A 22,459-nucleotide genomic window follows, 5' to 3' on the forward strand; every position below is an offset into this window, starting at 1 on the left:
GCGATCTTGAGATTGGGCCTGGCTGTGTGTAAACAAAGTGGAAGGCTTATAGGTCCACGGCGGCCATTACCACAGCTCTCAGCTCAGCGTGGCAGTGGCACACAGCTCACCTCGCCTAAGCAGGGAGCCATCACTGTCTCTTCATCACACAGCTCACCTCGCCTGAGCAGGGAGCCATCACTCTCTCTTCATCACACAGCTCACCTCGCCTAAGCAGGGAGCCATCACTCTCTCTTCATCACACAGCTCACCTCGCCTGAGCAGGGAGCCATCACTCGCTCTTCATCACACAGCTCACCTCGCCTGAGCAGGGAGCCATCACTCTCTCTTCATCACACAGCTCACCTCGCCTAAGCAGGGAGCCATCACTCTCTCTTCATCACACAGCTCACCTCGCCTGAGCAGGGAGCCATCACTCTCTCTTCATCACACAGCTCACCTCGCCTGAGCAGGGAGCCATCACTCTGTCTTCATCACACAGCTCACCTCGCCTGAGCAGGGAGCCATCACTCTCTCTTCATCACACAGCTCACCTCGCCTGAGCAGGGAGCCATCACTCTCTCTTCATCACACGGCTCACCTCGCCTAAGCAGGGAGCCATCACTCTCTCTTCATCACACAGCTCACCTAAGCAGGGAGCCATCACTCTCTCTTCATCACACAGCTCACCTCGCCTAAGCAGGGAGCCATCACTCTGTCTTCATCACACAGCTCACCTCGCATGAGCAGGGAGCCATCACTCTCTCTTCATCACACAGCTCACCTCGCCTGAGCAGGGAGCCATCACTCTCTCTTCATCACACAGCTCACCTCGTCTGAGCAGGGAGCCATCACTCGCTCTTCATCACACAGCTCACCTCACCTAAGCAGGGAGCCATCACTCTGTCTTCATCACACAGCTCACCTCGCATGAGCAGGGAGCCATCACTCTCTCTTCATCACACAGCTCACCTCGCCTGAGCAGGGAGCCATCACTCTCTCTTCATCACACAGCTCACCTCGCCTAAGCAGGGAGCCATCACTCTCTCTTCATCACACAGCTCACCTCGCCTAAGCAGGGAGCCATCACTCTCTCTTCATCACACAGCTCACCTCACCTAAGCAGGGAGCCATCACTCTCTCTTCATCACACAGCTCACCTCGCCTAAGCAGGGAGCCATCACTCTCTCTTCATCACACAGCTCACCTCGCCTGAGCAGGGAGCCATCACTCTCTCTTCATCACACAGCTCACCTCGCCTGAGCAGGGAGCCATCACTCTCTCTTCATCACACAGCTCACCTAAGCAGGGAGCCATCACTCTCTCTTCATCACACAGCTCACCTAAGCAGGGAGCCATCACTCTCTCTTCATCACACAGCTCACCTAAGCAGGGAGCCATCACTCTCTCTTCATCACACAGCTCACCTGAGCAGGGAGCCATCACTCTCTCTTCATCACACAGCTCACCTAAGCAGGGAGCCATCACTCTCTCTTCATCACACAGCTCACCTAAGCAGGGAGCCATCACTCTCTCTTCATCACACAGCTCGCCTAAGCAGGGAGCCATCACTCTCTCTTCATCACACAGCTCACCTAAGCAGGGAGCCATCACTCTCTCTTCATCACACAGCTCACCTAAGCAGGGATCCATCACTCTCTCTTCATCACACAGCTCACCTAAGCAGGGAGCCATCACTCTCACATAGCATTTGTATTCAGCAGAACTGCTAATGTTGAGCAGCAGTGTCTTATTACTGTCTAGTTCAGAACCAGGCATGGTGCTGCTGCAACACAAACGACTATTCAATAGTGAACAGAACAAAAGTATCATTCATACTTCAGTATTATTTGCAGTATAGTAACATTAAGTAGTTGATTGGATATCCTCCACTGTAAGCAGAGAGGTTGTAGTGTTTCTTTAGGTTCATGTCAGGTTACTGGGTGGATAGTTGGGGAGAGGCACAGGAGAGGTGTCACTTTCTCTCCCTCTCCTGCAGTGAGTCTATCAGGGGTCAGAGGTCTCACGCTACACTCCCCTCCACAGTGCTACAGACCCACATCGCCATCTAGTGGACATGTATATTGTCTCAAAAGCACAAATGATTATTATTGTTGTCTCAGAACAGAAAATATAACTGTGCATTCTTCCATTGAGACTTAGAATGTGAAGGGGATGTGAAGTGGACTCTCTAGTCCAGGTCTGAGAGAGCATTATGAAGGGCAGAAAGAGGAAGAGAGACAGGACATTAGGAGTCAATGTGCTGTGCAGTATCACTCCCTCCATGCCATGCTGCAGTACAGTGTTGTGCCATTAATACATTGCCCACAGGAACTGCTGCTGTGGCTGACTGCTGCATCTCACCAGGGAGGACTTCTGATGCAGCACTCTGCGGCAGGCTGGCTGGCTCTAGGCACAGTTCCTCAACCGGAAAGACCATTACCAGTACTGTGTGTGTGTGCGCGTGTGTGCCGCTATGCCGTAGGTGCCAGTGTGAATAGCCGTAATGACCAATTCTCTATTCAAACAGTTTAGAGTGCTGTTCTTTAGGAAATGAGCACTGTGTTTGTGTGTTTTGCAGGAGCTGCCAGAGTATGACCAGCCTGTTCAGTAACACAATGTCCCCAGCCAAAGATGGCTGCTCCTCTCTGCCCCGCCGACCCAGCAGCCTCAGCAAACCTCCTCTCCGTGCCCTCTACGACCTGCTCATCGCACCCATGGAAGGGGTGAGCATATGTCCCCATGACCAGTTTGTGCGTGGCGTGTATTTGAAAGGAGAGGGGTGGACAGAGAAAGAGAAAGTGTTTATACTATAGTAATTATAATATCAATACTAATCTCTCCCTGTCCAGGGCCTGATGCACTCCAGTGGTCCCGTGGGCAGACACAGACAGCTGGTGTTGGTGTTGGAGGGGGAGTTGTACCTCATCCCCTTCGCCCTGCTGAAGGGCAGCTCCTCTAATGAGTACCTGTATGAACGCTTCAGCCTCATCGCTGTGCCTTCCATCCGGGGCATGGGGACCATCTCCAAGGTCAACATCCTAGTCAAATGACACAATGGCTTTTATTTGAATGACATACCTTCTTTAGTTGCTGTTAGTAACACTCTCAAGCTCCTGTTACATTCTATCATTGACATCATCGGCCTCTCTCATTGTGTCCTCAGAGTCATTCTATCATTGACATCATCGGCCTCTCTCAATGTGTCCTCAGAGTCATTCTATCATTGACATCATCGGCCTCTCTCAATGTGTCCTCAGAGTCTTTCTATCATTGACATCATCGGCCTCTCTCAATGTGTCCTCAGAGTCATTCTATCATTGACATCATCGGCCTCTCTCAATGTGTCCTCAGAGTCATTCTATCATTGACATCATCGGCCTCTCTCATTGTGTCCTCAGAGTCATTCTATCATTGACATCATCGGCCTCTCTCAATGTGTCCTCAGAGTCTTTCTATCATTGACATCATCGGCCTCTCTCATTGTGTCCTCAGAGTCATTCTATCATTGACATCATCGGCCTCTCTCAATGTGTCCTCAGAGTCATTCTCGGCGGGCGGGGCCGGCTTCCTGCGGGGGCGTGTCCATGGCGGCGGTGGTGGGGAACCCTCGTCTGCCGTCGTCTGTGATGGACCGCTGGCTGTGGGGGCCCATGCCCTCTGCCGAGGAGGAGGCCCTCATGGTGTCTGAGCTGCTGGGCTGCCAGCCCCTGGCTGGATCCTCTGCCACCAAGGAGAGGGTGATGAGTGCCCTCACCCAGGCCGAGTGTGCCCACTTCGCTACCCACATCTCATGGAAGCTGGCCGCCTTGGTGCTCACACCCAACCCAGAGAGTGTACCCGGCGGGGCAGGGGCGGGGACTGGAGGGAGAGGGGCAGGGGGAGGGAGGAGAGGCAGCGGAGGCAGGGGCAGGAAAGGCTCGTTTGGGAGCAGCTACACCATCCCAGAGAGCCTGCACCTGCAGGATGATGGGAGCGACGCGGAGAGTATCTGTGACAGCCCACCCCTGCAGGAGTTCCTGCTTACCGCTGCTGACATACTGGACCTGAGGCTGCCTGTCAAACTGGTGGTGCTGGGGTGAGTGGGCCAGGAGATTGGCGGCTTGCCTAATATGGGAAACATATTAGTTCAAGTGAGGCTGGAGAGGGGGGAAACCTGGTTCTATTGCAAAATGTCCACTGTCTGTTATCTACTGATAGTTACTTAGTTATGCTGTAGTCGACAGAGCAGTAGTCTAGTATTTGGGACAGAGGTTTACATAACCATGTGTTGGTGGTGTGTGTGTGTATATCTTATCTACAGGTCATACCAGGAGTCCAGCAGTAAGGTGACAGCAGACGGTGTGGTAGGTCTGACCAGGGCCTTCCTTGCTGCTGGGGCCCAGTGTGTCCTGGTATCTCTGTGGCCTGTTCCTGTGTCAGCCTCCAAAGTGTTCGTCCATGCCTTTTACACCGCTCTGCTCAACGGGACCAAGGCCAGCGCTGCCCTCGCAGACGCCATGAAGACTGTCCAGAGCAGCAAGCAGTACTCCCACCCCTCCAACTGGGCAGGTTAGACACATTCTACTTCCAGAAACTCAGATTGGCTTGGTTTGTCACCTCCAACTGAATAGATCCCAGTTCACCCATACTCCCAAGTGTGTCAGAAGTACTTTGGACTCTCACCGTCTGTATCTCTCTCTTCCTCTCCTTCCTATTGATCTTGTGGGTGTGTTTGTCCAGGTTACATGCTGATTGGTAATGATGTCAAGCTAAACAGCCCCTCGTCCCTGATTGGCCAGGCTCTAGCAGAGATCCTACAGTATCCAGAGAGAGCACGGGATGCTCTGCGAGTCTTACTGCACCTGGTGAGGGTCAAACACACATGCACACACACACACACACACACACACACACACACACACACACACACACACACACACACACACACACACACACACACACACACACACACACACACACACACACACACACACACACACACACACACTCTGCTCTAAATCCCCCTGTCCCCACCAGGTGGAGAAGTCTCTCCAGAGGATTCAGAACGGCCAGCGTAACTCCATGTACACGTCCCAGCAGAGTGTGGAGAACAAGGTGGGGGGCGTCCCAGGCTGGCATGCCCTGCTGACCGCTGTGGGCTTCCGCCTGGACTTGGCTGGCACCGGCATCCCTGCTGCTGTCTTCTTCCCCACAGCAGACCCTGGAGACAGGCTGCAGCAGTGTAGTACCACCCTGCAGTCAATACTTGGTAGGCACTGGGCCTTGGCAGGAGGACATGGAACTGGAGGTAGTACAGTAAGATGGAGGACAGCTCCAGGAAAAGAACCAAGCCTACATCTCTCAGAATGTTATATGTGTAGGCTGAACCAGTATCTGTGTGTTAAAGACATCTCTATACCACAAAGCTCAGATTCAAACTCCCATTCACCAGCTCTGCAAGCGTTATGTCAAAATCACCAAATATAGAGTTTTGTTGAGCAACTATCTTCATTTACGGCCGGTATGTACTTCCAAAAAATATCTAAATAGAAATGTACAAGTAACTGAAACAAACTCCTATTCTGCACCTCCAATGTAAATCACTCAGGTCTACAGCAGCTGAATACATTGGTGGTGCCGAATGAGTTTTTTCAGTTGCTTGTAAAACAGACCTTTTTTGGAAGTACATACCGGCCGTAACGGGAGTAAATGAAGATAGTTGCTCAACAAAACTCCATATTTGATGATAAACTAATGTATTTTGCATGAATGGGAATGGGAGTTTAATGTAAGCTTTCTAGATGTTAGAGAGGTCTCTAATGCAGAGATACTGGTTCAGTGTAGGCCTACCATTGAATATCAAAAGTTACAATACTGCTTATCAAGCAGTTCTTTACCAACACACAGATAGTATAACCTGTTTACCGTCTTCTACTGAACGTAGGGTATATTAAATGCAGCTTGTATGAATAAGGAACCATCTGCTTTGATCGTGTCTCCCAGGTCTACCGCCCCCAGCTCTCCAAGCCCTGTGTAAACTCATCACCGCCTCTGAGGCAGGCGAGCAGCTCATCAACCGGGTAGGCCCCAGCATCACAGCACCACAGCATCACAGCACCACAACACCACAGCATCACAGCATCACAGCATCACAGCATCACAGCGCTACTGCTCACCAGTGGAGTGGAGTATTTAACTCCAAAGAGGTAGATAGACATGATGTAAAATGAAGGAAATCATCAGAACCACTGGGGACTTACTTAACCACTTGGACCATGAAGGCTGAAGGCAGAACAAAGCATCATTATATAATCAGTTAACCCTGTTACATGGGTTAGTAAGACCGTGACGCACGGGCCGCCTGCAAATCCCGCTCTTTAATCTGCATGCTGCAACCCAGCAGCCCCAGTAGGATCTCCACCACCACCATCTCTGAGTCTGAGTTGTCTTCCTCACGATGCCAGAGTTAACCCTGTCACTCCCACTGAGGGTTACCCATGTCTACATTAATAATACGGTAGCCAGAAAGTGATTTAAGGTTTTGTTTCCACATTGGTGGTGACCATAACATTTGAAACACTCCAAGCATGTATGATACATGAGGTATTCCTGACATCACACTACATAGGCAACTATGTATGGTGATTCAATGGTTTTGTGTAGTATGTGTGTAATGACACACTCCCCAACAGTGGTGTTTTTCTGTTTCCCTGTGTGCCCTTGGTGTTCCCATTGGACCTGGTCTCCTCTGCTCTTTGTGAATGGCCTGTCCTGTATGCATGCAACTAAAAGCATATTCTCTCTCTCCTGCCCCTGTCTCTAAACCTGCGGTCTGAAGGCTGTTAAAAATATGGTGGGAATGGTAAGTGTGCTGTGACCTCCCCTCTCCTGCACCCCTCTCCTTTTCACCGCTGCTTTAAACCACATAGCACCACCCTCTTGCATCAGCTGTTTCATTGAGCAGTAGGTCAACTGCATGTGAAGTTGAAGCACTCTGTTCTTTTAGCACATTCTCATATCTCATGCTGGTCCAGTTACTGAGGTACAACCTCTAGGAGACCCCAGTTTAACGCGTGCTGCAGCAGGGACAACAATCCACTGCTGGACTCTGCAGTATTAGGAATGTTCTTGGGTTTGCAGCCCTGGGTCAGTCAAGGTCACACTGATGTTTATGGGCCGGTAGTCAGAGGGATGCAAAAAAACAAACATAGACCATGAATAGAAAAGAAAAGGTTAAGAAGGCGTGTTAATGAACAAAGGTGTCTCTGTTCCAGGATGAATAATCCCTAAACAGTGAGGGTGTGTGTGGCACAGGTGGTTCCCTCCTAATCTAAACCACCCTGAGCCACTGATCCATGCCCCACAGTAAAGGCACTGTAGTGCTGCTAGGCTAAAGAGCCAATCCTCTGGGAACAAGGATCAACTCCACACAGGGTCAAAGGGCAGATGCAGAGTTACTAAGCCTGCCAGAAACTACATTTCCCCTACCACAACAAAGATGGGCGTGGTGGAAGTCATTTTAGGACACTGGTGTATGGAGGAAAACAGTTGGATTGAGCATAACCATCACACATTTGTCAGTTTTGTTCTACTTCATTGCTTTAAAAAAGTATATCCACAACTCAGGTCCTTAAAAAGTGGTATGAACCAGTTAAAGGTATATTTAGCTTCCTTTATTCCTGTCTGACCTCCTGTATTTCCATGCTCCTCTGTCCCTTCAGCTCCACCAGGTGCTGGTCCAGCTGCAGACAGGGGAGAAGGAGCAGGACTTCTCTCTGCTGCCCATCCAGGTGTCCATCAGTGTGCAGCTCTGGAGACTGCCAGGGTGCCATGAATTCCTGGCTGCACTAGGTGAGATATTGATATCAATAAAAGCAATATCCAACTGAATATAACTTCCTAATGTGTCAGTAGTAGGAGTAGAGTGAAACACAACAAGTCAGCTGTATGTGTGCTAGGTTGGTAGAGTAAATGTCCTGTGTGTGTGCAGGGTTCGACCTGTGTGAGGTGGGGCAGGAGGAGGTGGTACTGAAGACGGGGAAGCAAGCCAACCGCCGCACCATGCACTTTGCCCTCCAGTCCCTACTGGCACTATTTGGTAAGTATCGTATTTATAGATACACAGTGATTAAAGTTGATTGATACATGATAGGTTCATGTATACCCTTACAATTTCGTCCCGCTCTTACCCCTCCTCTCTATCCCAGACTCCACAGAGCTGCCAAAGCGTCTCAGCCTGGACAGCTCGTCCTCCCTGGAGTCCCTGGCCTCGGCCCAGTCTGTCTCCAACCCCCTACCGCTGGGCTACCCCAACCCACCCTTCTCCCCACCCTGCCTGGACAATCTGGCCTCAGATGCCATCTCCGTCTACAGCCTGAGCTCCGTGGCCTCCACCATGAGCTTTGCGTCCAAGTCAGAGTGTGACTTCCTGGGCCATCGACAGCGTGGTGGGGCCACAGCACACTTCTCTGCCCACAAACACCCACACGTTCCCCGCAGTCGCTCCTCTCCTCACGGGGCGGCTGCAGCAGCAGGAGTGGGCCGGGGAGATGACGAGGAGTATGAAGGCTTCTCCATCATCAGCAGTGAGCCTCTGGGAAGCCACTGTGACTCCCTGCCTCTACCTCTGGGTCATGGTCAGCGCCACCTCCACCGCGGGGGCAGGGGTGTTGTTGGGGGGTCCAGCTCAGGCACTGGGCGGGGTTATCAGGTGTCTGTGTCGTCACGAGGCAGTGTCAGCACCCCCACCTCCCCTGTCAAGACCAGCCTGGTTCCCAGCTCCAACTCTCCCTTCCAGAAGGTGCCAGGCAAGGTGAGCAGCTCAGACACAGGTGAGTCGGACCAGTCCAGCACTGAGACAGACAGCACCGTCAAATCCCAGGAAGAGAAGACTGTCCCTCTGGATCCCCAAGAGCTGGCCCAGAAGATCCTGGAGGAGACCCAAAGCCACCTGCGGGCAGTGGGGAGTCTACAGCGGGCTGGGGTTGAGGGGGCTGCAGCTGGAGCCACAGCACGGAGCTCTGCCTTCCGCTCCTCAGAGACCAGCGCCTTCAGCCGTCCCAGTAGCAGCGCCAGTGTCCGCGCCCAGTCCTCCCCACGACCCAAACCTCCGTCCCGCTCTTCTTCTCTGCAGAAGATCAGCTCTGGTTACAACAGCCCTGCAGCCTCGGAGACCTCCCTAAAGGATAGCAGTCACCCCTCCCCCACCCTGGACAGCCATGCCCAGTTCAAGCTAAAATACCCTAGCTCCCCCTATAGTGGGCACATCTCCCGCTCTCCCAGTAACGTGTCCCCCAGCTCTGGCCACCAGTCCCCAGCTGGCAGTGCCCCATCTCCAGCTCTCTCCTACTCCTCCACGGGCTCTGCCTGCTCCAGCCCTGCCGATGCCCCAGACCTGGACCGCCTCAGACGGGGAGTAATTGATGAGAAGGTTGTGGCCATCCACAACCTGAAGACATTCTGGGCCAATGCAGCGGCCCAGCAACAACAGCAACATCTGGGTCCAGTCCGTGCTCTCCGTGGCGCCCCAGGATCCCTGGTCTCTGCCAAGAGAGATGTGCTGAGCCTTCTGAACCTCTCCCCACGACACTGCTCCCCCAGCGACGCCCAAGACAGCCTGGAGCTGCGGGAGCTGGGGCTGCACTCGCTGGACAGGGGCAGCAAGAACCCCTCCAACGGACACAACCCCAGAAAGATGGCCCCCTCGCCCACTATTTCCACGAGCAGCAGCCCTGGTGCTCGCTCAATCAGACTACCTGCTGGCAATGGATACAAGTTCCTCTCCCCTGGCAGGTTTTTCCCCTCCTCCAAATGCTGAGACACTTTAAAATGGTCCTATTGCCTGTATTTTGCTATCCTGTGTACTGGGGGAGTAGGGCATTTTCTGCAGGGCCACTATTAGCCCATCGAACTTGATTGACAATGAAAAGGATTTGATCAGCCAATGAGAGTGATCCCTCAGAGGCTCATGAATGCTTAGAGAGTGTCTTGTCGTTGTGCCCATAACACTGTAATTGGCAATGAGAAAGACTCAAAGACCTGATACTGTGTTTGTGTGTATGTGTGTGTCAGGTAGACTTCAATGCCAATCGGTATTTCCTCCCCAAAAATTTGTATTTGTGTGGGCCAAGATGAAACCGCTCCAACTGGTCTCCTCCATTCTATTTTTGTTTAAATCGAATGATTATTGTTATTATTATTTGTTATTGTTATTATTAATATTATTATTATTATTTTGTAAATTAAATCCAGTGTTTCACAATCAGTACTAAGCGTTTTTATATTATTAAAAAAGTGAACAAAACTGTTCCATGTAAAGATGGATAAAGTAAAAAAAAAAAGATGTAATATTTTTTATTGAAATGGAAACTGGCATTTTGCCTGATTTCTTTGTGAATTGAGTGTCTGCTCTGAAGCATGGATTCTCTTACTATTCAATGTTAAGTACCATGTATGACTTTTTAGCCCATGATTTTTGTTTATTAAACATGGAAACTTCATGACAACCATCTCTGTCATTTATCAGTATTCAATAAAAATCATGTTTGCTTTCTTGTATTTTTGCCTTATTTTATTGCGGTAAAGATTTAGAATGCTGATGAAAATGCTTTATCACTGCATTAATGAATGAGGGTGGAAAAATCTTGTGGCCACAATTATACACTGTTCACCGTGGTCAGTGCAATGACACCTGGGCCTTGCCCCATATTCACAATGTGTCTCAGAGTAGGTGTGCTGATCTAGCATCAGGTCCTCCCTCTCCATGTAATCTTATTCATTAAGATCTAAAAGCAAAACTGATCCTAGATTGGCACTGCTACTCTGAGACGCTTTATGAATACAGCCCTGTTCTCTTTTAAATCTGATTTATGGGACACACTGTGTAATCACACACTTAATCTAGAACTAATCTTACCTGTCTACATGCCTACCACAAATAAAGCTAACAAGATTACCATAGGGATGAACAAGTCAACCACAGGTGATAATTTACATACATAGATACAATAAGTTTGTGTAGTCAAACTAACTCTTTAATCTAAAACACTTGTGTGCTCTCTAAATAGAAAGAAGAAGACATTGATTTATTGTCTAAACCTGGGTCAATTGTATGGGTGTGGTTGAATAGTTTGTGTTATCAATGAAAAACAGACAGGGGGAATCTTGCAAAATCCTGCACATATGAAAGATAATTTTCACTAGTAAATATTGACCTACATTTTTGTAATGACAGAAGTTCACCCCCTGTGAGACCCACTTAAAGAAGTATCGCCACTCACCAATCACAGACGGTAAGGGGCGGAATAAGAGAGTTGTTCATAAAGGCACATGACATCAGCGGTAATACGTAGCCACAGCCAAAAAACTACGATGGTTCTCATCAAGGAATAGTAAGTTGTATTTTTCCATATTTTATTGATATTACTTTAATGTGTGTGATAATATATCATATTTTCGAGTACTGCGATTCTTCAGTTGGTTTTTAGCCAAATTAAAACTTTGCAGATATGTTTCAGAACGCATGTGTTTGTTAGGTGGGAATTGTTCAGACTTGTTTCAGGTTTGGCCTACCGGTGAGTGGGGTGACAGCGAGTCAGCAGATGCTAGTCGACTTATCTGGAGAGCAAACAACAACAATATGGAACATAGATATCTAGTATCGAGAGGGTCAACTTTTTGGCGAACAATGTAAGATATGTAGTTTGAACGGTTTACGTTTTTGTAACTTGCTGTCGATAACTTGGTAGGTAGTTAGCTAACTAAGCTAACGTAAGTTAGCGGAAGGGAGGGCTACTGCCTACCCAAGAGGCAGTGCACCAGTGACTGTCGGTGCTGTTTAAGTTTAGGGATTATGGCTTTATTTCTATTGCAGCATATTGGCCCATCCCAGCTCATGTCCGCAGGTTTACCCCAGGCCCGGGTCGGGGAGCATGGCGTGCAACGCCGGGGGGGCTTCCCCCGGGGGGACGGGACCGAGCGCTCTGGTAGAGCGCTGACGGTACATGATACTCAAATTTCCCTATATCCATCACATGAGGTTGTTACAACTTAACCTACGAAGGAAATTGTATAAAGTAGTTGCACAGGTCGAGAGGCAAGTTGGAGTAATCAAGGGGAACGACAGTAACACATTCAATACCGTCTTACACACTTACCTGCATCTAGCTGATCTAGGCTGTAATCATTAGTCCAAACAATTGCAAATAGTTTCTATTGGACAAATTCAGGTAAGTTTATCCCAGTTCTGTTTGCTTCAATTTAATAAGTTAACAAAATCATTGGAATGAACACACTTCTGATCACCCACGCACACAGAGTTCGCTTTCATAGCGGCCACATACAAACCGCTTCACCCCTTTGCTCATCGTATAATTCCTTCTCGTATCTATGCGCTCTCAATTTTTCCCCTCGATTGTGGACTTCAGTGCACAACACAACTGTCTGTGAGCAGGTGAAAAAACCATTCAAAGCCAAACCTTTATACTATAACCGCTACACACAGCCTACATCGTTGTCACCATATTAGCTAACGACATAGCTACTAGAACTAACGCGTTAGTAGACCTGTTACTATCACGCTGTACAGCAGGGAGTGTCAAACTAATTCTATGGAGGGCCTAGTGTTTTGTGTTTTTCCTTTCAATTAAGACCTGGACAACCAGGTGAGGGGAGTTCCTTGCTAATTAGTGACCTTATTTCATCAATTGAGTACAGTGGAGGGACGAAAACATGCAGACACTCAGCCCTCCGTGCAATGAGTTTGACTCGTGGTGTACAACAAGAAGTTTAGTAGTTATGCTGACGGGTCCCAGTGGCAATAAATTATTGAAACCAAAAGCTTACCTTGACTTGGAAGAATTCCAGTGTTGCATAGCCTTAGCCAGCTAGCGAACATAAATAGTATTCCTCTCTGTTTGAGCTGGGTGTTTGAGTAGGCTAAATTAGCTAGCTGCATTAGCTAAAAAACATATCTATAATATAGCCCTCTCTGCTGCTTAAGAAATTATTTTGTTCAAAACTGTTCAACTATTGTCTTTCTCTTTTGAGTCAATGATTCATCACATTTTATGCAGTGCTATCTAGCTGTAGCTTATGCTTGCAGTACTAGATTCATTCTCTCCTTTGATTGGGTGGACAACATGTCAGTTCATACTGCAGGAGCTCTGGGTTGGAAGATGTTGTCAGAATTACTGTTTAAGTCTATGAAAGGGGTTGAGAACCATGAACCTCCTAGGTTTTGTATTGAAGTCGATGTACCCAGAGGAGGATGGAAGGTAGCAGTCCTCCGGCTACACCATGGTGCTACCCCAGAGAGTGCTGTTGAGGCTACTGTAGACCTTCATTGGAAAACAGTCTGTTTTAATCAGGTATTTGGTGACCTGTGAATATATTTAGCATAGTTTTATCTAAAAAGATTAACTTAAGTAATTAAACTTTTTAATTAAAAAAAAATCAAATTCACTGAGTAGGATGGTACTCCACTTACTGCAGTGCACGTGTACCACAAACCCAAGTCACACGGATGGTAGCCACATTAAATGTGTCCTGCATAAACGAGGCACCCTTTCTAGGCAGTACATAACATCCACTCCACTCTCTGTAAAACTCTACTATCTTGTTAAACACTAATTCCCAGGTGTGTGTGTTTAGACAGGCTTGCCAACTTTGTAAACTTTGAGATGACACCTGATGAAGTCTTCCTGGCAGGCTGGTGATTCATGAACTTTGACCATACTGCTGACCAAGGAAAAATCTGCTTGTCAGAGAAATGACGAGTGCATCAGACATTCTGCACTGTCAAGTGGGGTGCTGATGATTCCCAGTCTCAACAATCAGTAGGTCTAACCCAGTCTGATTCAGGAAGATGATTATTTAACTTAAAGGGATCCATTGCCATTGCAGCTATGCCCTGCCTCTTATGAAGGCCTAATAAACTAGTACTAGGCTGCTTAGGCTATCACTATGACTTGAACATAAAAACTAGGCATGTCTAGGCTTTTTTGTAATCAGTGGTTTAGGGATGTCCCCGACAAAAAAACATCTTGGTCGACCGAGAGTTGCTTGTAATATTGAGTTGCCGTCAGAACTGCCTCAATTGTCATGGCATGGACTCTACAAGGTGTCAAAAGCATTCCACAGGGATGCTGGTCAATGTTGACCCCAAATGCTTCCCACAGTTGTCAAGTTGACTGGATGTCCTTTGGGTGGTGGGCCATTCTTTATACACACGGAAACTGTTGCGTGTGAAACTCAGCAGCGTTGCAGTTCTTGACACAAACCGGTGTGCCTGGTACCTACTACCATACCCCATTCAACGGCACTTAAATCTTTTGTTTTGCCTATTAATCCTCTGAATGGCACATACACAATCCATGTCTCAAGGCTTAAAATTCTTCTTTAACCTTTATCCTCCCCTTCGTCTACACTGATTTGAAATGCATTTAACAAGTGACATCAATAAGGGATAATAGCTTTCACCTGGTCAGTCTATGATATGGAAAGAGCAGTGTATGTGTATTAAAGTATTCAAAAATTTTGTATTTGATCCCATATTCCTAGCACGCAATGATTACATCAGGTTTGTTTTGGTTGTGTTTACATATAAATTAATGGTAAATAATGTATTGGGTCATTTTGGACTCACTTTGATTGTAAATAGAATGTTTCTAAACACTTTTACATTAATTTGGATGCACCATGATTACGGATAGTCTTGAATGAATTGTGAATAATGAGTGAGAAAGTTAGAAACACAAAGACCAAATGCATTTTAGGTGTCCATCCATTCCCAACATGACTTAGTGTGTGACACAGGGCTGGAAGTCTCAGGCTAGCCTGGTGCTCAGCCTCACACACAACTTGTAAGATCTGTCAGCTTTCCAGGTTTTAGGATGTGACATGGCACTTACAGCAGTCCTCTTCCTAACTGAAAAGCATCCTTGCCTGGGTATATGGTTAAACAGTCTCTGTTGTAATGTGGCCACTGGTTGTTATGCTGTGCTTTAATTGTTAGCGAACTGCTTTCAAGGCTACAGTCAATTGTATTATTATACAGTGTGTAACACAGCCCTATTTGGTAAATGATCATAACTCCTTGGTGGTTTTATGTTGAAGATTAACCATGGATCAACAGAAAGGGCTTCCTGATTTCTAGATTGTTTTTAACACTTTGTTTGCGAGCAGAATGACTATACTTTTAGTTTATGGTTGACGCTGCTTTGCTTGCCATTAGCCAATCGGGGTTCTCAGCGATTTCAAAGCTCGTTGCTCCCAGTTTACAAGTAACTTAAGTGTTTCCCACTTGTTATGAACACAGCATTAGTGGTCATTGGCTGGCGCACCGCTGCTATGATGTCATCTTTGTGTGGGCACACCACATCCTCAGTGGCTCCACTAGTTGTTGGGCAGTCTCTCTGGTTCCCATTGGTGGACCCCACATTGTTCACTTTAGTGACACTGGTCAGTCCTCACTGGTCTCTCCTTCACTGTTCAGGCCTTTTCTATCCTCAGGCTGTCACTATTTGGCCTCTTTTCTTTTGGCTCATTCATTGTCTTATCCCCCAGCCTTTCTCTCTCTCTGACATCTTCCATAATGTGACTCCACGTGTGACCTGGACTCATTTTCTGTTCCTGTGCACTGAGGAAATTGCTCATGTGCCCTATGAGGATCTCATCATGAAGCTGAGCCCCCTGCTGCCACCATCAAACAGGCTGACGGGGGCTTCTGCAGTCAGGAAGTCATGAGGCAATGGCCTTGCATAAAGTGAGAATGATTATAGCTGCTATGAACAAATTGATTTAGTCTGGAAAGCAAGGGTATCATGTCTCTGACTTGTGAAGGGGGGAAAAAAGGATGCCTCTAGTCATCTGTTTCTCAGATCGGCAACCAATTCTGAATTCCACTAGGCTCGAGAACACATGTGTCTTGTAAACCTGTTGGAACTATTCTGTTTATTTGTTGGGCCTAGATGTGACTATGATGGCCAGTTGTAACGGTTTTGACTTGAGGTTATTATTTGTGAATTCAAGGGGAAGCGCCCTATTGGAAGGAGAAGCACTGAGACGGTTCAGAATAATTCAGGGCCGTCACACAGTGTCAGTCATTAAACCATCTCTCGCTCTCTCTCTCTCTCTCAGCCGTGTGGTCTTACCCTGTACAGTGGAGGAGGTGAGTACGTTCACTGTTATTATTTAGCATTCTGTCATACTAATCCTTCTATGGAATTAGCCGACTATTCAGACCTCTCTTTGCTTTTTTTTTTTTTTAATCAAATTTGATTTGTCACATGCACTGAATACAACTGATGTAGATCTTACTTACGAGTCCTTAACCAACAATGCAGAGTTTTAAAAATGTGCTAAATAAAGACATGGGAAAATATTAAAACAATAACAAAGCTATATAAAGTGGGTACCGGTACCGAGTCAATGTGCAGGGGTATGGGTTAGTTGAGGTAATATGTACAGTCGGAAGTTTACATACACTTAGGTTGGAGTCATTAAAACTCGTTTTTCAACCACTCCACAAATTTCTTGTGAACAAACTATAGCTTTTGGAAGTCGGTTAGGACATCTACTTTGTGCATGACACAAGTCATTTTTCCAACAATTGTTTACAGACAGATTATTTCACTTATAATTCACTATATTACAATTTCAATGGGTCAGAAGTTTCCATACATACACTAAGTTGACTGTGCCTTTAAACAGCTTGGAAAATTCCAGAAAATTATGTCATGGCTTTAGAAGCTTCTGATAGGCTAATTGACATAATTTGAGTCAATTGGAGATGTACCTGTGGATGTATATCAAGGCCTACCTTCAAACTCAGTGCCTCTTTGCTTGACATCATGGGCAAATCAAAAAGAAATCAGCCAAGACCTCAGAAAAACAATTGCAGACCTCAACAAGACTGGTTCATCCTTGGGAGCAATTTCCAAACGCCTGAAGGTACCACGTTCATCTGTACAAACAATGTATGCAAGTATAAACACCATGGGACCATGCAGCCGTCATACCGCTCATAAAGGAGACGCGTTCTGTCTCCTAGAGATGAACGTACTTTTGTGAGAAAAGTGCAAATCAATCCCAGAACAACAGCAAAGGACCTTGTGAAGAAGCTGGAGGAAACCGGTACAAAAGTATCGATATTCACAGTAAAACGAGTCCTATATTGACATAACCTGAAAGGTCGCTCAGCAAGGAAGAAGCAACTGCTCCAAAACCGCCATAAAGTCAGACTACGGTTTGCAACTGCACATGGGGACAAAGATTGTACTTTTTGGCGAAATGTCCTCTGGTCTGATGAAACAAAAATAGTACTGTTTGGCCATAATGACCATCGTTATGTTTGGAAGGAAAAAGGGGGAGGCTTGCAAGCTGAAGAACACCATCCCAACCGTGAAGCACGGGGTGGCTTTGCTTTGCAGCTTTGCTTTGCTGCAGGAGGGACTGGTGCACTTCACAAAATATATGGCATCATGAGGAAGTAAAATTATGTGGATATATTGAAGCAACATCTCAAGACATCAGTCAGGAAGTTAAAGCTTGGTCGCAAATGGGTCTTCCAAATGGACAATGACCCCAAGCATACTTCCAAAGTTGTGGCACAATGGCTTAAGGACAACAAAGTCAGGGTATTGGAGTGGCCATCACAAAGCCCTGACCTCAATCCTATAGAAAATGTGTGGGCAGAACTGAAAAAGCGTGTGCGAGCAAGGAGGCCTACAAACCTGACTCAGTTACACCAGCTCTGTCAGGAGGAATGGGCCAAAATGCACCCAACTTTTTGTAGGAAGCTTGTGGAAGGCTACCTGAAGCGTTTGACCCAAGTTAAACAATTTAAAGGCAATGCTACCAAGTACTAATTGAGTGTATGTAAACTTTTGACCCACTGGGAATGTGATGAAAGAAATAAAAGCTGAAATAAATAATTATATTGTCTATTCTATTATTATTCTGACATTTCACATTCTTAAAATAAAGTGGTGATCCTAACTGACCTAAGACAGGTAATTGTTACTAGGATTAAATGTCAGGAATTGTGAATAACTCAGTTTTACTGTATTTGGCTATGGTGTATGTAAACTTCCGACTTCAACTGTACGTGGGAATAAAGTGACTATGCATAGATAAATAGAGTAGCAGCAGCGTGTGTGTGGTTCGAGTCCAGTGAGTGTACATTTAGCTTTCCCACCTGGACAAAAGGAACACCTACGTGAGAATGCTATTCATTGACTACAGCGCAGCGTTCAACACCGTAGTGCCCTCAAAGCTTGTCACTAAGCTAAGGACCCTGGGACTAAACACTTCCCTCTGCAACTTCATCCTGGACTTCCGGACGGGCTGCCCTTAGGTGGTAAGGGTAGGTACCAACACATCTGCCACGCTGATCCTCAACACCGGAGCCCCTCAGGGGTGCGTACTCAGTCCCCTCCTGTAGTCCCTGTTCACTCATGACTGCATGGCCAATCACAACTCCAACACCATTAAGTTTGCCGACCACACAAGTGGTGTGCCTGATCACGACAACGATGAGACAGCCTATAGGGAGGAGGTCAGAGACCCGGCTGTGTGGTGCCAGGATAACAACCTCTCCCTCAACGTGATCAAGACAATGGAGATGATTGTGGACTACAGGAAAAGGAGGACCGAGCACGCCCCCTTTCTTATCGATGGGGCTGTAGTGGAGCGGGTCGAGAGCTTCAAGTTCCTTGGTGTCCACATCACCAACAAACTAACATGGTCTAAACATACCAAGACATTCGTGAAGAGGGCACAACAACAGTCCCCCTCAGGAGACTGAAAAGATTCTGCATGGATCCTCAGATCCTCAAAAGGTTCTACAGCTGCACCATCGAGAGCATTCTGACTGGTTGCATCACTGCCTGGTATGGCAACTGCTCGGCCTCCGACCGCAAGGCGCTACAGAGGGTTGCGTGTACGGCCCAGTACATCACTGGGGCCAAGCTTCCTGCCATCCAGGACCTCTATACCAGGCAGTGTCAAATTGTCAGACTCCAGCCACCCTAGTCCATAGACTGTTCTCTCTGCTACCGCACGGCAAGCGGTACCGGAGCGCCAAGTCTAGGTCCTAAAGGCTTCTTAACAGCTTCTACCCCCCTCTCCCCCCCAAGCCATAAGACTCCTGAACAGCTAATCAAATAACTACCTGGACTATTTGCGTTGTTCCCATCCCCCATTTTTACACTGCTACTACTCTGTTTATTATCCATGCATAGTCACTTTACCTCTACCTACGTGTAAATATTACCTTGACTAACCAGTGACCCGCACATTGACTCTGTACCGGTGTCCCTGTATATAGCCTCGCTAATGTTCTTTTTTGTGTCTGTCTGTCTTAGTGAATACTTTGACCTTTTTTTTCTTAACTGCATTGTTAAGTGCTTGTAATTCAGCACTGTAAGGTTGTATTCGGCGCATGTGACATTTGATTTGCCAAATGGAGGGAGAGATTTGTACGTGTCCCTGTGTGTGGAGTAAAGGTGATCTAGAGTTAAAATATAAACTCAGCAAAAAAAGAAAATGTCAATTTTTCAGGACCCTGTCTTTCAAAGATAATTTGTAAAAATCCAAATAACTTCACAGATCTTCATTGTAAAGGGTTTAAACACTGTTTCCCATGCTTGTTCAATGAACTAACAGCTTACAGACGGTAGGCAATTAAAGTCAGTTTTATGAATACATAGGACACTAAAGAGGCATTTCTACTGACTCTGAAAAACACCAAAATAAAGATGCCCAGGGTCCCTGCTCATCTGCGTGAACGTGCCTTAGGCATGCTGCAAGGAGGCATGAGGACTGCAGATGTGGCCAGGGCAATAAATTGCAATGTCTGTACTGTGAGACGCCTAAGCTAGCTCTACAGAATGGACAGCTGATCGTCCTCGCGGGGGCAGACCACGTGTAACAACACCTGCACAGGATCTGTACATTCGAACATCACTGTTCAATGCAAATAGTCTGGGTAGCCATTTGATTAGCTGTTCAGGAGTCTTATGGCTTGGGGGTAGAAGCTATTTAGGAGCCTCTTGGATCTAGACTTGGCTCTCCGGTACCGCTTGACGTGCGGTAGCAGAGAACCGTCTGACTGTCGCAGGCATTTTTCTGATATCGTTCATTAGGATAAGTTGCCTATACTGGAGAAATGTGAAGTTTGAAATGAAACAAGTTTGCTAATATGGGTGACTGTTATTGGGACAATTTGACAGCTACAACTATCAAACTAGTAGTTTAAAGGATAATAAAATTGTTGTCCATATCGCCCAGCTCTGCAGCATGCCCTCCTGGTTCTGGGTGATGCTGGACACTGCCATCCTCGTAGTCAAGCTCTTATTCAACATGCCCCACCCTCTGTCATATGATAGTCCAAAACAAATGTGTTGATTCCCTGAGGTTTTAGTTGCTATCCATGTTTTTATTACCTTCATGAGAGCAAGTATTTGTTGTGCTATATAATGTTGTGTTAACAGTATGTGTGTTTTGTGTTTCAGTATCAAGTGGGTCAGTTGTACTCCGTAGCAGAGGCCAGTAAGAATGAGACGGGTGGAGGAGAGGGCATTGAGGTCCTTAAGAATGAACCCTATGAGAAGGAGGGCGAGAAAGGACAGTACACACACAAAATCTACCATCTGAAGAGGTAACACACACCCACACTGTTCCTAGTGCACCATCACTATCTTGCCAGCAGGTGGAAGTGTAGTCATTCCTGTGTTACAGTAGGTTTGTAGTACCTTTTTTTAAATATATTTGTTTATAGAGGCCTTCAAGACAATGACATTAAGATATCTCATTGTATGACTGAAGTGTGTTTTATTCACTGTGTGTGTGTATCCATCTATATCCCCTTGCTTCCACAGTAAAGTCCCAGCGTTTGTCAAGATGATAGCTCCTGAGGGCTCCCTGGTCTTCCATGAAAAGGCCTGGAATGCTTACCCTTACTGCCGAACCAGTGAGTCCCCTCCACTCTTCTTCTGCCTGAACTCTTACCTCTTCTCCCCCCACCCCTACCGCCTGCACCTTGTGACCACCCAAGCCTTTTTTTGAGAGAGAGAAATGTTTTAAATTGACTCATTGTTGCTTGAACCAACTTATTATTTACATGAGTTATATGATAATTTCTTTCTTTTTTTGGCTTGGATTTATATCTAACATTTATTTTTTTTGGTCTTCTTATGCTTCGTCTGGACCCAGTTGTAACGGTGAGTAGCCTCAAATGACCCTGTTGTGTTAGATTATCTCACTGTCTGTTTGGATGGTAATTGTTTGTGCATGTGTGTATAGTTGGGTAGTTACTTGTTTGTCTGTGTGAATGTGGCATGCGTCAGTTTTCGTGAAGTGAACTTGTCAACAATTATAAAGAATGTAGCAAATAAGCCAAAAATGTTTGAGGTTTTTATTTATTTATGGGGAAATTGTATGGTTTGAATTTACTATGATATTGCTTCATTGGGTAGTTGTTGAATTCAGGGGTTGGAGGTCCCCCTTGTGGTCGTTACTAGTAATGTAAATCTACTAGGTTTAGAGCCCTCAAACTCAAAAACCCCAAAGCCAGTTCCACTGCTTTTTTTCATAGTTCCCTTCTAATCAGGGACTGATTTAGACCTGGGACACCAGGTGGGTGCAATTAATTATCAGGTAAAACAGAAAACCAGCAGGCTCCTGGCCTCCCATAGGGTAAGAGTTGAATATCTCTCGTTTAGAGGGTTTGTGGTTTCAGTAAAGATTGTCATTCTCCTTCCTTTCAGAATGAGTATATGAAAGACGACTTCATCGTTAAGATTGAGACATGGCACAAACCTGACCTTGGCACAGTAGAAAACGTGAGTACCTTATCTGCCGTTCAAAATTTGTTAGATTATTTACAATTTACAAGATTATTTACAAATCTCACTGTAAAGGTCACTGATGACTGTCTGTGAATGTGTCCCCGTTGAAGCTTTGCTGTCATGCTCATGCCTGGCTTTGATTGGCAGGTGCACAAGCTGGGCGTGCCCACATGGAAGAGTGTGGAGGTGGTTCCCATTGACATCGCAGATGGGGAACAAGTGGCCCCTGCTGTGAGTACTCCTTTCTGATACTGCCGTCATACCACAGTCCCACACTCAATAAAGCCCTGGATAGTACCCTGTTTGGCACCATCATGTGGAGAGACCTGTGCATTGCACAGCAATCTTCGTACTTAGTATAATAATATCTAACCCCATTAGATGTAAGATAAATATACTTTTAGGTCTACTCAGATGGGACAAAAAAACTGCATTCACACGTTCCTTTTAAACGGTTATTGAGAATGTTGTATTCCTTCTCAGCTGCCAGTCGGAACTATGGTGCATTGTTTTTCCTCTGCGGGTTCTGAAACCCCTCATCAGTATGGTGTTGGAAGCTCTGCAATTATAACGTAATATTGGTATAATTTCTCAATATATCTTCCTTTCAAATCCATAAGGTTCCTAGTACCAATGCTCATGGTAGTTTA

General features: G+C 46.5%; 2 protein-coding genes across 4 annotated transcripts in view; both read left to right on the top strand.

Annotated features, from left to right (window-relative positions):
* The window catches only part of LOC139576766 (tetratricopeptide repeat protein 28-like), a 335,467-nt gene extending 324,949 nt beyond the window's left edge, over positions 1 to 10,518 (top strand). For 2 of the 3 annotated variants that reach the window (XM_071403202.1, XM_071403204.1), the window contains 11 exons: positions 2,561 to 2,705; positions 2,832 to 3,011; positions 3,522 to 4,057; positions 4,283 to 4,530; positions 4,702 to 4,826; positions 4,999 to 5,230; positions 5,965 to 6,041; positions 6,800 to 6,823; positions 7,683 to 7,812; positions 7,952 to 8,059; positions 8,169 to 10,518. In XM_071403202.1, coding sequence (XP_071259303.1) covers positions 2,561 to 2,705; positions 2,832 to 3,011; positions 3,522 to 4,057; positions 4,283 to 4,530; positions 4,702 to 4,826; positions 4,999 to 5,230; positions 5,965 to 6,041; positions 6,800 to 6,823; positions 7,683 to 7,812; positions 7,952 to 8,059; positions 8,169 to 9,778 — 3,415 coding nt within the window. In that variant the 3' untranslated portion in view covers positions 9,779 to 10,518. The remainder of the gene's footprint in view (positions 1 to 2,560; positions 2,706 to 2,831; positions 3,012 to 3,521; positions 4,058 to 4,282; positions 4,531 to 4,701; positions 4,827 to 4,998; positions 5,231 to 5,964; positions 6,042 to 6,799; positions 6,824 to 7,682; positions 7,813 to 7,951; positions 8,060 to 8,168) is intronic. The other variant, XM_071403203.1, reaches the window with a different exon arrangement.
* Positions 10,519 to 11,259: 741 nt separating this feature from the next.
* The window catches only part of LOC139576768 (phosphatidylinositol transfer protein beta isoform), a 30,677-nt gene continuing 19,477 nt past the window's right edge, over positions 11,260 to 22,459 (top strand). The window contains exons 1-7 of the mRNA XM_071403207.1: positions 11,260 to 11,351; positions 16,099 to 16,129; positions 20,475 to 20,620; positions 20,841 to 20,932; positions 21,175 to 21,182; positions 21,729 to 21,803; positions 21,957 to 22,040. Of these exons, the coding sequence (XP_071259308.1) occupies positions 11,290 to 11,351; positions 16,099 to 16,129; positions 20,475 to 20,620; positions 20,841 to 20,932; positions 21,175 to 21,182; positions 21,729 to 21,803; positions 21,957 to 22,040 (498 nt within the window). The 5' untranslated portion in view covers positions 11,260 to 11,289. The remainder of the gene's footprint in view (positions 11,352 to 16,098; positions 16,130 to 20,474; positions 20,621 to 20,840; positions 20,933 to 21,174; positions 21,183 to 21,728; positions 21,804 to 21,956; positions 22,041 to 22,459) is intronic.

The sequence above is a fragment of the Salvelinus alpinus genome, chromosome 5 (genome assembly GCF_045679555.1).
Source record: "Salvelinus alpinus chromosome 5, SLU_Salpinus.1, whole genome shotgun sequence".
Taxonomy (NCBI): domain Eukaryota; kingdom Metazoa; phylum Chordata; class Actinopteri; order Salmoniformes; family Salmonidae; genus Salvelinus; species Salvelinus alpinus.